The following is a 15,406-nucleotide window of genomic DNA, read 5'->3' on the forward strand; positions in this document are numbered from 1 at the left end:
ACTGCCGCCAGTGAGGTACAGTACATGACAAGATAAACGTGGTGTAGAAGCTCCAGTACCACCCTTCCATGAGCTACAACAGTGAAACGCGAAGAGAGTAAACATACAAACAGCATATACAAACAGATTGTACAGTGTACAATACATTATCTCTTTCTTCGATGCAGTCTACAGTCTTTAATTTTTGGTTCCTTACATTTCTTAAAAACTCTTTTACGTACCTCGGTCAGTTTCAGCCCGTATATAATGGGATTTAAAAGAGGAGGAATTATTAGAAACTCCAGCTGCAGGAAGTCACGTATACTTTGTGGGAAATCCCTTGATCCGTAGCGACTGAACAATGTGTCAAAAAGAATAGCCACCGTAAAGTTTATTAATGAAAGTAAATGTGGTAAACAGGTCTTCATAAATATTTTCTTGTTTTCCTGTGATTTTATGCATGCATTGATCAATTTCATATAAGAAAACAAAATAAAAACAGCATGAGCTATTAATGAAAGTATTAAAATATATCCAAACACATTATTAATTGTAGTTGGTACACAAGACAGTTTCACAACTGACCAGTTGTCACAGTAGTATTTATCAATGTGGGACCCACACAATTCCAACCTCCTTGTTAACGTAATTGCAGTGATCACAGTAGTCAAGGTAAACAACCACGAAGATAAAATTAATCTGCCAGTATTTGTTAGTGTCATTATGGCGTGATAGTTCAATGGTTTGCATATTGCAACAAACCTGTCATACGCCATTATCATTAAAGTTGCAAATTCACACATTACATAACCATAGATTACAAATATTTGCAGTACACAACCATTGTATGAGATAAGATAATTGTCATTAATCAAATCAGACAGGAATTTAGGGTAGAAACCAGCTGTCCCATACAAACCATTGAAGCACAGGTTACACAGGAAGATGTACATGGGCTCATGCAGTGCTCTCTCCAGAATAATTGTCACAATCAGAGTCAGATTAAATAAAATAATTAAAAAATAGACAAATAAAATAAAAACAAAGTATATATATTTGTTTGCTTTTGATTCCTTAAGGCTAGAAAGTGTGAAAATCATATTGATAGAAATGTTGTCCATACAGTGAATAAAACCTGTGGGGGAAAAGCAGTTTTTTAAAAAAGAAAACATTTTTTGGGCCTATTCTGTCATTAAAACTGGCATAAAATAAACAGTTGACTACATTTTATTTGCATCTTAGCAGATAGGGATCTATGAAATCATATTTCACAAGATGATGGATACTCTAAGAACAAATTTCTGAAGTTTCTCTTTTTAATTTTTACTGAAGTGCCTTTTGGCCTAAACCCTCAAACCCTCTTAATTTGGAGGCATCACTTTGGTCTGTTATATATAGAGTTATAAATACAGCAGCATGTTGAATGTTTGAACAGACAATCAGAAGTTGCATTGAACTGTTAATAGTCCAAACAAATAGATCTGTCCTTACTTGTTTCGCCTGTAGAGAGAAGTCCTGAAGTCCAAAGCAAACTGCTGATCACAGTTGGAGTTTTATCTCTTTTCTGTGTGATGTAATATGCCACGTTCCATTTTCTCTCCTATGATAATTAGAACCTTGGGAATAAATTAACGCTACAAATTTTCCGGAGGTTTCTTACAGTCCTAAATAACTTTTCATTAAGTCAGATTTTTTTGCCAGCTAACAGTGTCATGGCCGTATGCCCTGTTAATTGCCTTCAGATTTAGTCCACTTGTGTTTTTGGAATTGTTAGAACCCTCCTGTTTGTCCCCAAGCCATGTGTTATAATGGACTGTCACATGAGAGAAAGGTCTGGCAAAGGTGTGTGTCTGTGTGTGTGTGTATATATGAGAATGTGAAGAAAAAGAAAACCAAATTATGGTCAAAGCAGCTTCCACAAACCATTCAGGGAATAAGGGTGAACTTGCCCCAGCTGTAGGAAACTGTCGTTTTGCCCACTCATCAGCAGGCCTGTTTCCAGAGCCTTGTGTCTTCCTTGTTCCCAGCATAGGGCCTGTCCTGCATAGAATGCTGGGATGTTTGCGCCTGGATTGTCTGGGCTCATTCCAATCCGTACCTCCTTGCATCCTTTCGTTGTGTCCTTTCCTTACTCCTTAGCTCCACCCATTGGAGAAAGCAAGGAAAGGGCTGCTTTTCATTATTTGGTCTAGGCTCCTCAGTTCCACTGAAGGCAAGTCTTAATGCTACAGCATACTATCACATTCTAGACGATTCTAGACCATTTCCTGTTTCAGCCATGACAATGCACCCAGGCAAACAGCGAGGTCTATTTAGAACTGGTTTTGTCGAGAATGGGGTGGAAACATGTAACTGCAAAGAGCCCAGACCTCAACCCCATCCAACATCTTTGGGATCAATTGGAAGGCCAACTGCAAGCCAGGCCAATCGCCCAATCAGTGCCTGACCTCACCTCACTAATGCTCTTTTGACTGAATGGAAGCAAATCCTTGCAGCAATGCTCCCACATCTAGTATAAAGCCTTCAGAGTAAAGTGGAGGTGGCTACAGCAGGAAAGGGTGGAGCAACTCAATATTAATGCCCATAATTTTGGATGAGATGTTGAATGTCAGATGTCCACATACACTACATGACCAGAAGTATCTTGATGGGTGGCGCGTAGGCACTTAGAACTTCATATTTGGCATAGTTGTCATGTATCGTCTCCTAAAAAAAATGTTACACAGACTTGTTGTTTTCACTCGTAGTTTAGTTGCAGGAGTACTGAATGTCTGAGTTGAAAAATCTCAGGACAACGGCGTCCTGGCCACTAGGGGGCTCCCGTTAAGGGGTTAAGTACCTGATTTCCTGCCATGCCTTGACAGAAGCAGTATTCTTTCTTCTTTTATTGTCCGAAATGTTCTTTTTTCTTCTTCTTCTGTTGTTGAAGGCTTTGTTCTTTGGTCAGTGTGATATGATGTAACAATGTTTTTGTTTTGTGGCACTTCCTTTAACAGATAAAAGCTATCTGACTTGGATAATGCTACCAAGGGGCAACCTAATAGGCCTTGGAAGTGTGCCCTACCAGAGCAAAAGCCTTTCCAAATCAAAGGAGAATTTTTCTATAGAGAATATTAATGAAATTTCACATAACCTTCCCTGTCACAGTGGTTTAGGCATTTTTATCCACATGCATTTTTCTCTTAAATGGCACTGGATCCACTGAATGTTGCTTTCCAGCCAAAATAATTATTTTGCTAACGGCAAGCTAACACTGCTGCCCATGTTATATACGTCACAGCTAGCAGTTGTGGGACAAGGCATTTTACGGTCATCTAAGCTAACATTAGCCAACAAAGAAATTTATAGAAACTATAAATTTATAAAATTTACTAACTTGAACAACATCAGCAACAATAAAGATATTTACAAGTGTACAAAATAGAAAAATGTATAGTTTATTAAACTTTAAAAGATAACAGCAAACGTTTATTTATGCACATGAATGGCAGCACTGTGTGACTTTTTTGAATAACGAATACAAGCAGACAAGCAAGGACTGGGCAGAAATGCATACAGACACAGACTGCCAGTGCATCATAGTAAAAACATAACATAACATAACATAATGACGAGAACAGGCCATTCAGCCCTACATGCTCGCCATTGTAATGACCGAGTACAGTTGAAGGTGAAAATCCTGCATAGTATGCCTTTAAACACTAGTGATTTGTGAATAAGGCCTTAATTATGCTGAATGTAAGTACGTGCTTTCCAGTGGAGGTAAGCAGCGTAGGCAGACGGTTTTCCCAAACTCTATGCGTACATAGCCATCTCCGATTTGCATGGACGGGCAAAACCAATGACCACATGAGGGCAGAGTGTCTACAACAGACAGTCGGTAACAAGAAAAATAAATTCAATCCAATTCACCGTGTTGTACTTGCATTCCGTATGATGTTAGATGAAATAAACATGCTTTGAAGTGAGCATCGTTCTTTTTAACTTGCACACACGCAGGCACCCTCCACTCATTTTGTCTATGCAGTCCACTGGGTGAGCTGTGGTTGAGCTGGAGGCTGTCATCGCAGCCACCCGGCTGACCAGAGGAGGCACCATTTCCTGATGTGGCTGCAGAAGCCATACAAAATGAAGCCTAGACCCAGTTTAAAAGAGAGCCACCAATTCACATGCTAAAAGACTTTATTACAGTGCAACTTTTTATTTCACAATGCCTCAAATTACCGTAATATTCTGTCCTAAAGAAATACAATACTGTAATTTATAATATAGGCACTGTTATGTACAAAGGAAATCTTTGTAATGGTGTTGATCAGAATAACTCAGTTATCCATAAATGGATACTATAAAAAATCTTCTATAAAATCTTCCTGTAGTGTAATGTTATCCCCCTCCGTGCTACTGCAGTCATACACAGATGTGATTTAATTAAATATCTTTATTTACATAAAGGGTTTTCTTGAATCACAGGGGCACCAATTAGTGAGTTTTATTTCAAGTGAATAATAAATTAGGGGGAATCTACCGGCAGTGTGCTTTAGCATTTTGTGCATACGAGTGCTTTACTTGAATATTTTTATTTTTGGCTACTTTACTCTACTTTTACTTCACTGAAACTTTAAAGAAAATACGTAGCATAATTTTCACCATGATAGTTTCCCTGAGAATCATCATATATTCCATACATTGGGAAATCTGTGCAATCCTTCCAAATAAGAGCACAATCGACTGCCAAGTAAGTGTACTCAAAGATAGCTCAACACCATGATTACTGTAATTGCCCATTGGCCTGATTTAAAATAAATGTTTGGATGGGTCTGTAATACCAGGGATTATCCATCTAACTTGTAGGAGCATGTTGAGATAATTCATAAAAAGAAAGCATGGTTATCTAAGTTTTGACAGCAAGCTGCTTAATTGTTAGCTATTGTGTTGGGAGGGCCAAGACACCTGGTTAGCTTTGACAGGCAGTGGCTGGGGATTGTGAGATTGTACTGTGTACCTCACATTATCTTTTTTTGGTATGCAGAGAATCTTTAATTTTAGGTTCCTTATATTGTCTAAAAACTCTTTTACGTATCTCGGTCAGTTTCAGCCCATATATAATGGGATTTGAAAGAGGAGTAATTATTACAAATTCCAGCTGCAGGAAGTCACGTAAACCTTTTGGGAAATTCCTAGACTCATATCGACTGAACATTACGTCAAAAAGAATAGCTATTGTAAAGTTGATTAACGAAAGCAAATGTGGCACACATGTCTGCATAAATTTGTTCTTATTCTCTTTTGATTTTCTGCATGCATTGATCAACCTTATGTAAGAATACACAACAAATAGTCCCTGTGCTATTGCTGAAAGGATCACAAAAAACCCATAAACATTATTAATTATTGTTGTTGGTGCACAAGTCAACTTCACAATTGACCAGTTGTCACAGTAGAGTTTATCAATGTGGGATCCACATAATTGCATTCTGCTTGTTAACATAATCCCACCAAATACAGTTAGAAAAGGAAACGACCATGAAAACAAGATCAATCTCCCAACAGTCTGAGACGTCATTTTCATGTGGTACTCCAACGGTTTGCATATTGCTACAAACCTGTCATAGGCCATCATCATTAATGTTGAATACTCACACATTCCATAACTGTAGATTATAAATATTTGTAGCAGACAGCCATTGTATGAGATGAAATTAACGTCATTAATTAAATCTGACAGGAATTTAGGGTAGAAACCAGCTGACCCATACAGTCCATTAAAGCACAGGTTACACAGGAAGATGTACATGGGCTCATGCAGTGCTCTCTCTAGAATAATTGTCACAATCACAATCAAATTAAATAAAATAATTGACAAATAAGCAATTAAAATTAAAACAAAGTATGTATATTTGTTTGCTTTTAATTCTTTAAAGCCAGAAAGGGTGAACACCATATTGAGAGATATGTTGTCCATATGGTGAATAAAACCTGTGGAGGAAAAGCAGTTGTTGATATAAAGTTTTCTTCAGCATTCTCTTTCCTCAACATTGGCTCAAAATAAGAAGTTGAACATGTTTCTATGACATTTTTAGATTACTTTTCCAGATAAGCACATCCATCCATTATCTATACCCGCTTATCCTGGTCAGGTCGCGGGGGGCGCTTATCCCAGCATGCATTGGGCGAGAGGCAGGAATACACCCTGGACAGGCCGCCAATCTATCACAGGGCACACACACACCATTCACTCACACACTCATACCTATGGGCAATTTAGAGTCTCCAATGAGCCTACCTGCACGTCTTTGGACTGTGGGAGGAAACCGGAGTACCTGGAGGAAACCCACACAGACACGGGGAGAACATGCAAACTCCGTACAGAAAGGCCCCAAGCCGAGATTCAAACTGATGACCTTCTTGCTGTGAGGCGACAGTGCTACCCACTGCACCACCGTGCCGCCCCAGATGAGCACATCATTCGCAAAATGTTCACAATAATAAAGTGTAACTTAAATCGACAGTCGTTTCTCTCAGCATAATACTTTCCTTTAATTATTAATTTATCATCCGCCAATACATACATGTTCTATTTCAAAAACCAACAACGAGCCTAGAAGAGACTGGGACTGCAATTCTTTTATGAATGATTCCTCTATTACCTGTTTGTCTGTTGAGAGATGAAGATGTCCCAGGTATTATCCTGAAGTCCAAAGCAGACGTCTGATCACAGGACTGCTTAGCTGCAGTTTTATCTATTTTTTGCATGATGTAATACACCATGTTCCATTCTCTGTCCTGTGACAATATGAACACTGGGAATTAACTACAGTAATAGTGCTGCACTGCTAATTATCCAGAGATTCCAAAGAGTTATTGATCACTTTTTACTAAGTTTTATTATTATTATTTTTTTTTGCCTGTGGCAAAAATAAATGAGCCACAGGCAAAATTTATTGAAAATTAGACATCTAATTTAGACCGACTGAACAACAGATCTGAAAATAAAGAAAAGAAGTCATTGGAAAATATATTGTTTCAAGCACTAGAAAAATAAAGAATCTGCTTATCATTTTAGAATTGTTAGTACCCTCCCTTTAGACCCCAAGGTGTGTAGTGTTATGGCCTGACGGTGAAACAGTCCTGAACAACTGCCATTTAACATCACGGAGGGTGACCAGAACAGTGGAAGCAGAGGACAGTGACGATAACCCAGGAGGCAAAGCGTGAAGTAGGAAGTGGTCTTCTCCTGGTGTGGGGAGATGTACAGAGGGGTGAAAAACCTGAATAAACCTGTGGAGAAACATAACGAATGCAGATGCAGGTGATTTGACTGTTGATGACATGCGTACAGCCCCTCGTCCTTCTCTGGCATCCTGTGTGTGTGGTATAGCCTATAGGGTTGGAGGGAGATGCCAGTATTCGTATTTGTATCTGTATTTGTTCAGCCAACAAAATTATTTGTATTTGTATTTGTATTTGGATAAAACTGAAGTGTTTCTCCCCTGTCTGTGTTAGGCTCTGGATAACACAGCTGCAAATCTGCTCAATAGCAGCTAAGAGCTAAGGACATTTGATACTAGTCACCCTTATAATGGCATATGGTTATGATGCTGTCTTTTTTAAAATTTGGCCTAGGCATTCATACCTGTTCAGAAGGAGCTCAAGGCCCAAAACACAAGATTCCTCACCACACTCTGAAATTGTAGTAAAGGAAAACGATTCCTGAAAAAAGATCTCAGTGGAACGCCGCAAGTTTGAATACAGAGTTTATTTGGAAACAGTGTTGGGAGAACTCAAAGAGCACCATCAAAGAAAAGAAGGGTGCAGTGTGTGCTTTCTCATGGGAGCATGGGAGTTCACAACATATGCTATATATTCATACAACAGCTTCTAATGTTTTCATAATCACATGAATTTGAACACACCCTCTTCTTGTGGCTGAACTACATTTCTATTGGCTGGTTTAATGCCGGGGGGGGGGGGGGCCGGTGGTGCAGTGGGTAGCACTGTCGCCTCACAGCAAGAAGTTTGAATCCCGGCCTGGGCCTTTCTGTGTGGAGATTTCTCTGTTCTGTCCGTGTGGGTTTCCTCCGCTTGCTCCGCTTTCCTCCCAGTCATGACATGCATGGTAGGCCAATTGGAGATTTCCCACAGGTTACAGTGTGTGAGCCCTGGGATGGATTGGCGGCCTGTCCAGGGTGCAACAGGCCTGTCCTGCCTCTCACCCAATGCACACTGGGGTGAGCTCCAGCACCCCCCGCAACCCTGCCCAGGATAAGCGGGTATAGATAATGGATAGATGATTTAATGCCTTTATGCTTTTTTATGACAAGTAACAGGTGCCTGTAGCTGTGCTGAGTAGAATGATTAGGCAGGACACACTGGCTATATGAAGACAAAATGTATTCTAGGAGTGCAGATAGCTTCCACATACTCCATCAACATGTATCCCCTTATATAGTTGTACCCTGCCCTCTTGCATCTTCTTAAACACATATCTTCACACTTTCCATCAGCGAAAGCCACACCAAATTTTATTAATAAAAGGGGTTTTAATGTTAATGAAAATGGGTCCTTGGCATACAGATTCATCATGTCACATTTTCCCTCAAGACACCGCCAGGCTGTGGGAAAAATAATGGAAACTATTAACTCTCTTTAAGAAGGGCGTGGATGCATTTGGATTCAAGTTAAGGCTACTCCAGAATATAATTTGTTTGAAACTGCTATTGGCCACAATAATGTACAGTACAAATAAATCAAAAGATATAAGGTTCCATATGTCAAATAGTAGGTTCTTTGCTTTCGACATCAAGGAAGGTAGAATACAATGCATTCTGTTCCCACACTTTGAGCAAGACAGCAGGCTGGCAACAGAACTCTCCTGCATAGAGAGTACCAAGTACTACACTCCGCACCAAAATCTTCCCAAAAGTACTATAAAGATCATGGAGTAGGATAAAGTCGTATGTAGCTGAAGTTGCATTTCTAAAATGTCAAAATGATGTTCCCTTCACCTGTGAAATTACACTGGATGTCAGAAGTGCATGGACACTAAATCAAGTGCCTTGTACCGTATTCAAAAACTGTTAAAATTTCAGCTTGTACAATAAGAAATCACATAGGGTTCCCATATTGAGGATACATTGAACCATATTTTTTACAGTACTTTGCAGATATCCAAGCAATGCCTTTCTATCCAAATTATATAAGGGTAAAATATGAATCACATGGAGACTACAAATTCACATTCACAAATTCACATAAAGCAGTGAGTTTCTCCTTTTCATTTAGAGTCTGTCACTTTCACATTTATAAACACTCTGAGGGCTCTTTTACGAACCTCCGTCAGTTTTAATCCATAAATAATAGGATTGAGAACAGGTGGGATTATCAGAAATTCTAAGGTCAGGAAGTTGTATAGATCCTGTGAGAAATCTCTTGATCCATATCGACTGTACATTGTATCAAAAAGTAAAGCAAATGCGAAATTAACTAAGGAAAGTAAATGTGGCACACAGGTTTGCTTAAACTTGTTTTTGCTCTCTGCACATTTTCTACAACTAGAAATCAATGTGCAATAGGAATAAATTATGAAAAGTACCATCAAGACATAAATTACGGTACAAATGAGTCCATAACTTTTATGAGTGTCAGTGGATTTACATGACAGCTTCATTATAAGCAAGTTGTCACAATAAAATTTATCAATGTGGGATCCACATAATGACATAGTATTTGTAATCAGTAGAGCTCCGCCATAAGAGAAAGCAGGGAAAATCCAGGAAAATAGAAGCAATTTTACAAGAAGGGTATTTGTCATGATTGAGTGATAGTTTAAAGGCCTGCATATAGCAATGTACCTGTCATAAGCCATGACCGTTAATGTTGCAAGTTCACACAAAGCAGAGGAATAAATCACAAAAGCTTGCAAGAAGCATGCACTGTATGAAATCTCAAAAGAATCTGAAAATAAGTCAAATAGAAATTTAGGGTAGAAACCAGCTGTTCCATACAATCCGTTAATACATAGATTACACAGGAAGATATACATGGGTTTATGGAGAGTTTTTTCTAGGAGGATAATAACTATCAGCATAAAATTTACTATGATAATCAAAACGTAGAGAATAAGCGATAAAGCAAAAAAAATATGTTTAAGAGCCACCGAAGCTTTGGGTTTTGAGAGAGAAAACATTTTGCAATAGGATATATTTTCCATCAGTTTCTTTCAAAAGCTGAAGAGAAAAACTATATAAATAATTGCATTCTTTCTTGAAATTACGTATTAAAAGATGTGCAAATCATGCTTTGTAAATGTTTTTACTCCTTAATTTGCAGAATGGTAAAAAGTACAGAATAGATTCTCAGTGCTTATGGGGCCAATAGCCTCATAGTTTTAAATATAAGGATTTTTTTTTTGTCTTCAAATGCTGTCCTTTTGTCATTGAGTGTTTTCAATGTCACAGGTCCGGTTATCTGTGTTGTTACCTGTTCCTACAGTACGTGGGCTGTGATTCCATGCTGGAAGAAAAGCAGCTCTGTCCTGCACTCCAGAAGTCACACTGAACGACTGCTTACTATCTGTGGGTTTTAATACGCTACCCAGTCATTAACTGTGATATCCCTGAAGACCACAGGACAACTAAAGTGCAATTAACGACATCAGCTGGTCCCCAGGGATTTATACCATTTTTTTCATTGTTCGGATTCAAGTAGAATTTGTCTTTCATATTTGACACAAGGTTAAAGGGGTATGCAATGCTAAACAAGTGCCAATAACACCAAAATCCAAAATCAAAATGAGTGCCATGGCCACAGACAAAGCAGTGATGATAATTGTTGTGTTTATATTATGTACGCAGGCGCAACGATTCATTTGACAGATGTCTTTACCAAAGGTGATGCACCGATATTTTGAACGTTTAAATGCAGGTTAAGGTAAACAGACGGTCAATGAAACAAACAACATCCAAATGGCTAGGCCTGCAGCTTGCTTAATCCTACACTTTGCAACCCAAAAGACCAAAAAGAACACAAAAAAAGGCAAGGTTTCGTATCTCAGCTCACATGGTTGCAGCTATACTTATCAATTATCGAAAAGCAGCTAAACTTATCAGTTATCACTGTCCTCATTATTAATTGTTGTATCAGATGAGGTTTAGAAACCCTCGAAATATAACAGCTACAAAACTGCACAACGTTTAACGATACCAGCTAGCTAATACCACCATAACAATAAAATCCACTTGTTTCAGCCTTGACACTTGCTCTCTTTATACTCTCAAAAGCTGCAGGGGACAATGTGCAGTCAATACCCCCTTCCCCAATCTACAACACCAAGATTATGCAAAATGCATTATCCCTGACATTGCTATAATGTGGGGATCATAACAAAAAAGAAAAAAGAAAAACAATAACCATCCATCCATCCATTATCTATACCCGCTTATTCCTGGTCAGGGTCGTGGGGGGTGCTGGAGCCTCTCCCAGGGTGCATTGGGCAAGAGCCATTATCAATTTCTTATCAATAGTATCTTCTCAACACACCCTCACCGTACTTATAGTTTTGGCCCATTTCACCAGCCCTTTTCGGATAAGATTGGGGACCCCTGCCATAAAGCCTCACCATTTTATTTGTGGGCCCACTGTGGCCCCCCATAATAAATGAAAATAAAGACCCCTAGAGGGGTGTGAGGGTGTGTGTGGTCAAAACACCTCGAGCTGGGGAAAATGTAGTTATCAGAGGGGCAGATTACTGTTTTGGAGTACAGCAAAGCAGAGCACTGGAAGGATGTTTTCACCGAGGCTCTGGATTCCATTCCTGCTTTGTTAGCTTTAGTCTGGGCGTGTGGAAAGGGGGCGTGGTCAGCTGTTTGGTGGTGTGGCTTTGTATTTATGCATGGTACAGTGGAATTTTATCAGATTTAAGTAGTCAGAAAATTCTTCCACCAGGATCCTGACCTTAACATCGAGGCAACCCAGCAATGATGCCAGTTCTTGACACGGGGGGATCATGAGAAAAAATTTTAATTAGTGTAAGATGTTGCAGTGGTAACATATTCTCATATAGTTCTTACAATTTAACTTTAAACCAATTATTGTAAAATAAACAAATGTGGTATATTTTATATCCTTAAAAGAAAGGTATGGTAAACTTATAATTGAAAACAGAGGGCATGGAATCCATGAAGTACTGTGTATGCCATGTTGTCATCTACATTCCATCTCTCACAGATCAGTCATGCCAATGCAGTTCATGCAGGCAAAGTGGCCAACTGTAAATATGCTGTGAATCTGACATTTGAAACATACATCCATTATATAATTCAATTCTGAAGTCAAAGTTAATTCTTTTAATCCAAGGTTTAATAAATTTGACCTTCAAATTGTTTTTAAATTTAATTTGTTCAGCAATTGCATATATAAAACAGGTTGACAACCATGATCAGCTTGTTTCTCCCTTCTCTGTGTTAGACTCTTGATAACACAGCTAAGGACTAAGGACATTTGAAACCAGCCACTCCAATAATGGCATGTACTTATGAAGCACTGGCCCTTTCCTTTTTAAACCTCAGCCTAGGCATTCATACCTGTCCAGAAGGAGCTCAGGGCCCTAAACACAAGATTCCTCATCAGACTCTGAAATCGTAGTGAAGGAAAACAATTTCTTTAAAATGATATCAGTTCTACTCCTCGAGTTATGGTATATTTAGATGAAAGCGTCTGCCAAGTAAATGCAATGCAATGTAATGTATATTTAAAAATAGCGTTGGGAGAACTCACAGAGCACCATCAAAGCAGTTTCTCAGGGAAGGTTTAATAGGGTTGTGTCCTGTCACACAAGCATTAATTTAGCATATAAGTCCTTATGTAAGACTTTTATTGATTATGTTCAAACAACAGCTACTAACAGTGTCATAATCATAAGATTGTGATTACATTCTCTTGCTGTGGCTGAACTCTTATTACATTTCTCTGGCTTCGTTTAATACCCTTTACCTTTTTATGACAAGCAACAGGTGCCTATAGCTATGCTGAGCTGAGGGACACAGAACACACTCGCTATATGAAGACAAAATGTTTTCTAGGTTTTGCAGGTAGCTTACATATATTCCATCAACAGGTCCCCTCACTCTTATTATCACTGTACCGGATGTTGTTTTTGTGTCTTCTGACTGAAAATAATAAAAATATTATTTAAAAAAAACACCTTGGCACCTTCAGCTGGCAGCTGCTGCTCGAGTTTATATGGGTCAGAGTTCCCCAACTTTGAGCAAGGATCTGGGCCGGAAACACGACTCTCCCTGCATAAACAGTATCAAGTGGTATTTTTCTTTAGAGGAGGGGCATTATGCCCGATGAGAAATTAAGAACGAATCCACATAAACAGGTAAACGCAACACCCCTGCACTGAAATTCTTCCACAACAGTACTATATAGATCATGGAGCAGGATAAAGTCTTGCGTAGCTGAAGTTGCATTACTAAAATGCCAACATTATGTTCCCTTCACCTGTGAAATTACACTGTATGTCAGTAGTGCATGGGCAATAAATCAAGTGCCTTAACCAATGTACTGAAACCACAGCAAGGTTCCCATCAGGTGTTTTATATTGAACAGAGCGCACAATGAACAATAGTATTACAATACTTTACAGATTACTTTACAAGCAATGCGTTTCTGTCCAAGTTATTTCACAAATGTCACACAGGGTGAAATACAAATCAAATGCAGACTACGAATTCACATTAGGCACATGAAGCGATGAGTTACTCCTTTTTATTTACGCAAGTCTCACTTTCACATTTATAAACACTCTGAGGGCTCTTTTACGAACCTCCGTCAGTTTTAATCCATAAATAATAGGATTGAGAACAGGTGGGATTACCAGAAATTCTAAGGTCAGGAAGTTGTATAGATCCTGTGAGAAATCTCTTGATCCATATCGACTGTACATTGTATCAAAAAGTAAAGCAAATGTGAAATTAACTAAGGAAAGCAAATGTGGCACACAGGTTTGCATAAATTTGTTTTTGCCCTCTGCGCTCTTCATACAACTAGAAATCAACTTGAAGTAGGAAAAAATTATGAAAAGTACCATCAAAAAATACATTATGATAATTGTGGTTCCATAAATATTATTATTGATAGTAGGTTTACATGACAGCTTCACGATAGACCAGTTATCACAATAAAGTTTATCAATGTGGGATCTACATATTGGCATACTATTTGTCATCAATAGTGCTCCAACCATAGATAAAACAGGGAAAAGCCAAGAAAATAGCAGCAATTTTACAATAAGTGTATTTGTCATGATCGAGTGATAGTTTAAAGGCCTGCATATAGCAATATATCTGTCGTAAGCCATAACCGTTAATGTTGCAAATTCACACATAGTGAAGGAATAAATCACAAAAGCTTGCAAAGTACATAAACTGTATGAAATCTCAAAAGAATCAGAAAATAAATCACATAGGAATTTAGGGTAGAATCCAGCTGTTCCATACAGTCCGTTAATACATAGATTACACAGAAAGATATACACGGGTTCATGCAGAGTTTTTTCTAGGAGGATAACTATCAGTGTCAAATTGAATGTAATGATCAAAAGATAGAGAATAAGCGAGACAGCAAAATAAATATGTTTAACAGACGCTGAAGCTTTTGGTTTCGAGAGAGTGAATATTGTGTAATAGGATATATTTTCCATAGATTATCTGGTTTCTTTCAAAAGCTAAACAGAAAACAGTATAAATAATTACATTCACATGAGCGAAACTTCTTTCTTGAAATTATGTGTCACAGGTCCATGATGGGCAAATCATGATGAGCAAATGTTCTCTCCCAAATTTTGTCTCCCAAATTAGCAGAATGGTGAAAAAGTACAGATGCTCTGTGCTTATGGGGCCAATAGCCCCATAGTTTTAAAGATAAGGATTTTTTTTGTCTTCAAATGCTGTCCTTTTGTCATTGAGTGTTTTCAATGTCACAGGTCCGGTTATCTGTGTTGTTACCTGTTCCTACAGTACGCGGGCTGTGATTCCATGCTGGAAGAAAAGCAGCTCTGTCCTGCACTCCAGAAGTCACACTGAACGACTGCTTACAGTTTGTGGGTTTTAATATGCTATCCAGTCATTAACTGTGATGTCCCTGAAGACCAAAGGACCTCTGAAGTAAGGTTAAGGTTAGTCCCCAGACATTAAACCATTTTTGTTGGATTCAACAGTTTGGCTTCGGATAATCAAGCATGAGACATGCTGAAAGGCTCTCCTCTAATACGACTAGAAAATAAAATTTGCTAGTTACCATTAGCCCAATGTTTGTCTTCGTCAAACATGGAAGAATAAATAATAGGTTGTACAAATGTAAATAACACACCAAGGAGGCCCCGTGCTTCCTCAAAAGACAACCTTAAAAGCACTGGGCATGCTCC

General features: G+C 38.6%; 4 protein-coding genes across 4 annotated transcripts; all 4 read right to left on the reverse strand.

The window, feature by feature from the left end:
• Positions 1-146: 146 nt before the first annotated feature.
• On the reverse strand, positions 147-1,241 carry LOC135264305 (olfactory receptor 2G3-like). Its single transcript, XM_064353170.1, has one exon. It carries the CDS (start codon positions 1,149-1,151, stop codon positions 147-149), a length of 1,005 nt encoding a protein of 334 aa, XP_064209240.1. The 5' UTR covers positions 1,152-1,241.
• Positions 1,242-4,407: 3,166 nt separating this feature from the next.
• LOC135262421 (olfactory receptor 4B13-like) lies at positions 4,408-6,556 on the reverse strand. Its single transcript, XM_064349442.1, has one exon. The coding sequence runs from the start codon at positions 5,939-5,941 to the stop codon at positions 4,988-4,990; it is 954 nt and encodes a 317-aa protein (XP_064205512.1). The 5' UTR covers positions 5,942-6,556; the 3' UTR covers positions 4,408-4,987.
• Positions 6,557-9,075: 2,519 nt separating this feature from the next.
• On the reverse strand, positions 9,076-11,058 carry LOC135262423 (olfactory receptor 1496-like). The gene has a single exon (XM_064349443.1). The coding sequence runs from the start codon at positions 10,187-10,189 to the stop codon at positions 9,254-9,256; it is 936 nt and encodes a 311-aa protein (XP_064205513.1). The 5' UTR covers positions 10,190-11,058; the 3' UTR covers positions 9,076-9,253.
• Positions 11,059-13,569: 2,511 nt separating this feature from the next.
• LOC135263940 (olfactory receptor 52P1-like) lies at positions 13,570-14,698 on the reverse strand. The gene has a single exon (XM_064352442.1). The coding sequence runs from the start codon at positions 14,681-14,683 to the stop codon at positions 13,754-13,756; it is 930 nt and encodes a 309-aa protein (XP_064208512.1). The 5' UTR covers positions 14,684-14,698; the 3' UTR covers positions 13,570-13,753.
• Positions 14,699-15,406: the final 708 nt, after the last annotated feature.

Source organism: Anguilla rostrata, chromosome 9, assembly GCF_018555375.3.
Source record: "Anguilla rostrata isolate EN2019 chromosome 9, ASM1855537v3, whole genome shotgun sequence".
Taxonomy (NCBI): domain Eukaryota; kingdom Metazoa; phylum Chordata; class Actinopteri; order Anguilliformes; family Anguillidae; genus Anguilla; species Anguilla rostrata.